Here is a 6,924-nt window from a genome sequence, read left to right as displayed (position 1 = left end):
GTTGGCCAGGCTGGTCTCAAACTCTTGGCCTCAACTGATCCGCCCACCTTGGCCTCCCAAAGTGCTGGTGGGATTACAGGTGTGAACCACCACACTCAGCCTGAGTATATAGAGATTCTGTTGGAATCTCTGACAAAATGACTTTGGGCCTGCATTTCTTCAGTTAGCCTCTCCCATTCTCCCAGATCTGGACATCACTCATTGTCAAGAAGGCATCCACAGAAGCCCAGGAAAAACGTTCAGCTTAAACAAAAAAAACCCGTTCAGCTTAAACATGGAAATCAAGAAAACATCCATGGCCATTAGAAATGCTTTTATTTATAAAAGAACTACTTAAATATAAACATCTCTACATAGAAACACTCTTCACAAAAGGACTCTTGCATTACTGCCTTCTGACCACGACCAGCAGAGACACTGTGGATGTAAGGACTCCATGGTGTCTCCCCAGACTCCCAGGATTTTAAGGCTAAATGTGCACTTGGAGGAACAGGGGCTGTAAGGCTATTTCTTCCCTTTCTCTTAAAAGACAAATCTCATGGTTTCCCATTCCAAGATAGGCTTCATAGCTGGGGAAGATCTTAAGATTCTTGGTCTAAGGGGTAAGCAAATATCTTCCTGAGACTGGGAGGTATGATCAGGCACTTGGGAATCTGGCTTTGAATGTCATCTCTAAAGCATGGAAGTTAGTGGCGAAAAAATCTTATTTCCAAGTCTAGGATAAGCTACTTCTGGAATGGCTTATCCCAATTCAAGTAAGTCACAGGTATGTTGTCTGCATCTATGGATGTAACTAAACAGTCATTAGGGTGCTTGGATGAAGAAGAAAGACATCCAGTCTTCCATTAGGCTCAACTGGTTTCAGCTCAAAGCAGAACTAATACTTTTAATGGAATGGCTGGAGCTCTCATACTGTTATTCTAGGAAAATCTATCAATTATTGAGTCCAGGGCAGGGGGCCACCAGACATCATAGACTGTGTAAAGACCATCAGAAAGGTGTCATTGAGGTTGGCGTATGGTGGCTCACACCTGTAATCCCAGTAGGGAGGTGGGAAGGTTGCTTGAGCCCAGGTGTTTAAGACCAGCCTGGGCAACACAGCAAGACCCCACCTCAACCAAAAAAAAAAAAAAAAAAGGGGGGGGGGGGGGGGGCAGTGATTGTACCTAACAAGCGAAGAGAATCTTTCAGATGAAGGGTCAACAGAAAATAAAGACCCTAAACACTTCTAAAAGTAGAAAGCAGTTGAATTTTGCATAACTAATCTGGGAATAGAGTAAAAGAAACAAGGTTACAGAAAGTAGTGCTTTAGGGACTTTAGAAATTAGGGGCAGTATGTATGAGAATGTGTGCTGGACACTGGAGGTGTCCCAGGAGCTTTGAAGCACTAGGTTTGGTTCAATCCCAACAAACTCCCGGCCACGTGCAAGCACTGCCTCACGGGGTGCCCAGAGCCATTAATTCTTTTCATCTGAGTTGGCATCTGGTCAGCTGAGCATGGAACATGGGGCCACTCCAAACGCAGTACAGCACAACCAATACCAACACTGTCTATTGCTAGAGCACAGCTTCCTGCATACATAGGACACTGGGCTTCTGACTGCAAGTTTCTCCTTTCCAAAAGCCAGCTCCAAGACTTGTCTCTCTTCTCATGGTCACTAAGTCATTTGCAAAGCCCCAGGGTCCATTTCAAATTCTAGAGATTCTAGTGAGCATCAAGGTTTACAACCCAATCGAGGAGAACAAGATCTGTGGTGTGCTCCACCATGCCATGGTTGAGCAACGCAGACGGCCTGTGTCTCAGGAGCAGGCGCCCTCTCGGTGGGCCGCCAGAACCCTCGGCGGACTGAAAGCAAAGGCAGCAAGGCTGGGTGGCGGGCAACGTGGGCTCAGGTGTACTCGGTTTTGCGGATATAATTGGAGGGAACGTAGCCCTTCTTCCCGTTAACCTCAGCTAACCACCACTCTGTATTTCCTGTAACATCTTTAAACTCGAGGATCTTGAGTTTCTGATTGGCTGACACGCTCAGCTCATTTGGGTTTCGTGCCTTGAAGGTGTAGACAGCAAAATAGACCTGTGAGGGAGAGAGAGAAAATGGGAAATTGCTGGGAGCAATGCCATCCAACAGCTTTGTGCGGTGATGGGGAGGGTTCCACATCCACATGCCCACATGTGGCTATTGAGCCCCTGAAATATGGCTAGTGAGACAGAGGAACTGAATTTTTAATCTTATTTAATTTTAACTAAAATACATTTAAAGAGGAACTGAATTTTTAATCTTATTTAATTTTAACTAAAATACATTTAAATAGGTACATATGGATGATGGCTACCATAATAGGGATGATTAAAAGAAAACACCAATATGGCCGGGCACGGTGGCTCGTGCCTGTAATCTCAGCACTCTGGGAGGCTGAGATGGGTGGATCACCTGAAGTCGGGAGTTTAAGACTAGCCTGGCCAACATGGTGAAACCCCACCTCTACTAAAAATACAAAAATTAGCCGGGCGTGGTGGCGCACACTTCTAATCCCAGCTACTCAGGAGGCCGAGGCAGGAGAATTGCTCCAACCCAGGATGCAGAGGTTGCAGTGAGCCAAGATCGCGCCACTGGACTCCAGACCCTGGGCGACAGAGTGAGACTCTGTCTGGAAACAAACACCAATTTGGGAGGGTGAGGGTGGATCACTAGAGGTCAGGAGTTTCAGACCAGCTGGTCAACATGGTGTGAAACCCCATTTCTACCACAAATACGAAAAATAAGCATGATGGTGAACACCTGTGATCCCAGCTACTCCGGAGGCTGTGGCAGGAGAATTGCCTGAACCCAGGAGGCAGAGGTTGCACCATTGCACTCCAGCCTGGGCAACAGAGCAAGACTCCATTTAAACAAAAAACTACCTTTTCAGTCTTTCAGAATTGCTTTAAAGGGTAGAAGATGAGCATACTCTTCCATACCTCCAACACAAATTCTGAAAAAGAAAAACCAGAAAACCACAACCAACTTCAAAGAAAAGTTGATCTTTAGATGCCACAAACAAAGATCTCATGATCTAATGCCCATGGAAGGGAGGGGCTCAGGGAGGAGAAGCAGCCATGAGGCCCATGGGGGCCAGAGGGAGGGACACGTGCCCAGGGCTGGAGCTTTAGGACCTGGTCAGGGACTGGAGCTGAGACTACAACTACATTCCCTGCTCAAACTCAATCTAAGAAAGGTTCTTCTTTTCCCTTTGATGTGTCTATAATTTGATGTGTCTATAATAACTGTCTGCTTGGTAGGCCCAGAATGGGGATGTTTGACTCGGGAAGTAGGTAGTAAGAGAAATCACCAGAAAAACGAGCATGCACAAAGCTCGGCTGTGGCACTGAGGAATGTGCTATGGGAAGCCTGAACTGAGAAAGTGGGTGAAAACTGGACTCTTAGAATCTAGACAGTGGCAGAGGCAGCACCTCTACAACCTAGGACACGACCGGGCCTTCCCATGAGGTTAAATCCTGCTGGAGATGAGCTCACAGACAAACCTGACAGTCAACACAGGAAGATGCTCCGCTGAAGAGCGAGCAAAGGCAACAAAGGGTGAAGCAAAGATTCTGCAGCTGTGAATCTGAAAGTGGCTTTAAAGCATACAGGTTAGTTCAAGATATGGCCAGGTGTAGTGGCTCATGCCTGTAATCCCAGCAAGCTGGGAGGCCAAGGCAGGCAGCGAGGTCAGGAGATCGAGACCCTCCTGGCCAACATAGTGAAACACTGTCTCTAATATAGTCCCAGCTACTCAGGAAGCTGAGGCAGAAGAATTGCTTGAACCTGGGAGGCGGAGTTGCAGTGAGCTGAGATTGCGCCACTGCACTCCGGCCTGGGCGACAGAGCGACTCTGTCTCCAAAAAAAAAAAAAAACCCCCAAACGTTTGAGATACAAAGCCTACAATCAAACTCATAAACAGGAACAGGCCATTACAAAGAGAATAGGAAAAACTGGGGCTGAGCACGATGGCTCACGCCTGTAATCCCAGTACTTTGGGAGGCCGAGGCAGGCGGATCACTTGAGGCCAGCAGTTCCAGACCAGCCTGGCCAACATGGTGAAGCCCGTCTCTACTGACAATACAAAAATTAGCTGGGTGTGTTGGTGTACATCTGTAATCCCAGCTACTCAGGAGGCTGAGGCATGAGAATTGCTTGAACTTGAGAGGTGGAGGTTGCAGTGGGCTGAAATCATGCTACTGTGTTCCATCCTGGGTGACAAACTCCTCAAAAAAAAAAAAAAAAAAAAAAAAATTATGGTTACTTGAATCAAAAACCAAACAAGTGGATTAAATGGATGTTATACAACTGAAGAATTAGTGAACTGGAAGAGTAATGAAGTTGTCATTATGGCACCTTTTAAACACCCAGTGACACAGAGGGGTCCAGGAATAGCCTGTGAAGTATCAGGAAGGGAAGGTGCTCAGAAGGCTCTGATGGCAGAGATTCCTTGTGTGCTTGAAATATGTGTCTGCGAGCTCATCTCAGATCACCCCTAGGCCTCAGGCAAGCTGCTTCTGCCTCACCCCCGCCGGTACCCACAACACATCTGCTGCCACCTGTGTCACAGTGGCAGGCCGCTTACGCACTCACCTGGTTGCCTTCTGCCTCACTGCTGTCTGGCTCTGCACTTCTGTCTTCTGGAGCCTGGGCTGTTCTTGTACATCCTTTGACAAGGTCTTGACTTTGCCCATTTCGTCCTGGTACGGAGTAGCCAACTATTTCTGGATGCCTGAAGTTCCGGTAGCTCCTCGGGGTAGCAGTGGGTTGGTTTACATCTCTAGCTACATCTGCAGAGTCCCCTGACCTTGGCTGGGAGGTAGAGTCTGGGTCTGAAGGGCATCTGGAAGGACTACTCTCTGAACTGCTCGGATTTAGGGATGCACTGAGAGTTCCTTGGTCACATTCCTTGGGCTGAGGAGATGCATCTTGAGGCTGCTTCTGGCAAGACCCCGAGGTAAAGGATACAGCCATGCTGCTGGGGTTGAAGGTCAGGGTGCTGCCGCTGTTCTGGCGTGGGAACCTGGGGGAGGAGCTGCCGTGCTCAGACTCTGTGGAGGAGTGGCTGCCCACAGAGGCATCGGAGTGGCTGCGGCGAGGATTGTAGGGCTTTAGGAAGGAGCTGTACACGAAGCCTTTGGTGACTACAAAGGAAACAGGAAATATAAACAAGAACTCTTAGCAGAAGGCTGGACAGACAGAGGGCACATTGAAAGAAAAAAAACTGATCTAAAAGCTAGGTTATTCATCTGTAAAATGAAGAGTAAAACAAAAACTCAAAGGCCGGGCGCCGTGGCTCACGCCTGTAATCCCAGCACTTTGGGAGGCCGAGGCGGGCGGATCACGAGGTCAGGAGATCGAGACCACCCTGGCTAACACGGTGAAACCCCGTCTCTACTAAAAATACAAAAAATTAGCCGGGCGCCGTGGCGGGTGCCTGTAGTCCCAGCTACTTGGGGGGCTGAGGCAGGAGGATGGCGTGAACCTGGGAGGCGGAGCTTGCAGTGAGCCGAGATCGCGCCACTGCACTCTGGCCTGGGCGAAAGAGCAAGACTCCGTCTCAAAAAAAAAAAAAAAAAAAAAAACTCAAAAGCCAGGCCAATAGCGAGAGACACAAAATAAAATGCCTAGTGACAAAGCAACTTGGAACACTCAGTCCCAGGATGTGATGTGTGTAGGTAGAGATGTAGAGCCGCAGCTGCCTGCCGGTTCATTCATGTCACAACCTCACAACAGATGCGTGCCCAGGAGGCCCATGGCCAACCGAGAAGACAGCAATGAAAACAATCCATGTCTGGGAACCGGCATGGGAAGAGAATGTCACAGGACACTGAGATCATGCTTAAGAGGAAGGCTTGACTGAGCCTATGTTCAAATACAGCAAGTGTGGAAAAGACCGAGTTAAGAACCAGCCTCGCCTGCGCACGGGGGCTCACGCCTGTACTCCCAGCTCTTTGGGAAGCTGAGATGAGAGGATTGCTTGAGCCCAGTTCCCTGGTCAACACAGCGAGACTTCATCTCTATTTAAAAAAAAAAAAAAAAGGCTGGGCACAGTGGCTCATACCTGTAATCCAGGCACTTTGGGTGGCTGAGGCGGGCAGATCACCAGAGGTCAGGAGTTCACAACCAGCCTGGCCAACACGGTGAAGCCCCGTCTCTATTAAAAATACGAAAATATTAGCCGGGTGTGGTGGTGCGCGCCTGTAATCCCAGCTACTCAGGAGGCTGAGGCAGGAGAATTGCTTGAACCCAGGGGCCCGACGTTGCAGTGGGCCAAGACCACGCCATTGCACTCCAACCTGGGCAACAAGAACAAAACTCCGTCTCAAAAAGCCTCGGCTCAAGAAGCCCCTCCATAGACCTCCCTGCCCTCTTTCCCTCCAGGACATGTGAATCCTTTGCTCTGGGAGTCTGGATATACTGGAAGGATGTTCTAATGTAGGAAACTGTTTGTTAGAATATACACATGACGTGTACTGCACATGGTTCACTTTAATAAATTGCCCAAGATGATGACCAAAGGGGCTTTCAGCTAAAACTCAAGTATAAATTAGGGATTGCGTGAGCATCCACATGACAATTTTTCATAACACTGTCAAGGCACAGACCCAGAGTACGTAGCCTCCATGAGAACAATGGCCATCACTCTACTGATCTTTCATGCATTTCCTGTACCTGACAGCTGATCTGAATATTGTGGCTTCTTGCTACTACTTCTCAAGTTTGAGTTGATAAAAACCGAAGGATGGAGCAGTTTCTTAAACAGCTTGGGACTTTAGGTCCATCTGTCTCTGACCCCAGCAGTAGCTGTCACCTGATGTCACCCTAACAGGCTCTATCCTCTGTCCTTCCTGTCCCACTTTTAATCTCTCGTTCTGGGTAAGCAGAAGTGGGGAGAAAAAA

At 48.4% G+C, this 6,924-nt stretch overlaps 1 protein-coding gene across 3 annotated transcripts in view; it reads right to left on the bottom strand.

Annotated features, from left to right (window-relative positions):
- Nucleotides 1-296: 296 nt before the first annotated feature.
- Nucleotides 297-6,924, bottom strand: part of DNMBP (dynamin binding protein) — a 129,702-nt gene continuing 123,074 nt past the window's right edge. For all 3 annotated transcript variants that reach the window (XM_032180471.2, XM_058436107.1, XM_032180476.2), the window contains 2 exons: nucleotides 4,615-5,165; nucleotides 297-2,075 (listed from right to left, as the gene is read on the bottom strand). In XM_032180471.2, the coding sequence (XP_032036362.1) occupies nucleotides 1,890-2,075; nucleotides 4,615-5,165 (737 nt within the window). In that variant the 3' untranslated portion in view covers nucleotides 297-1,889. The remainder of the gene's footprint in view (nucleotides 2,076-4,614; nucleotides 5,166-6,924) is intronic.

The sequence above is a fragment of the Hylobates moloch genome, unplaced genomic scaffold (genome assembly GCF_009828535.3).
Source record: "Hylobates moloch isolate HMO894 unplaced genomic scaffold, HMol_V3 SCAFFOLD_3, whole genome shotgun sequence".
Taxonomy (NCBI): Eukaryota; Metazoa; Chordata; class Mammalia; order Primates; family Hylobatidae; genus Hylobates; species Hylobates moloch.
This window is presented reverse-complemented; position numbering and strand designations above follow the sequence as displayed.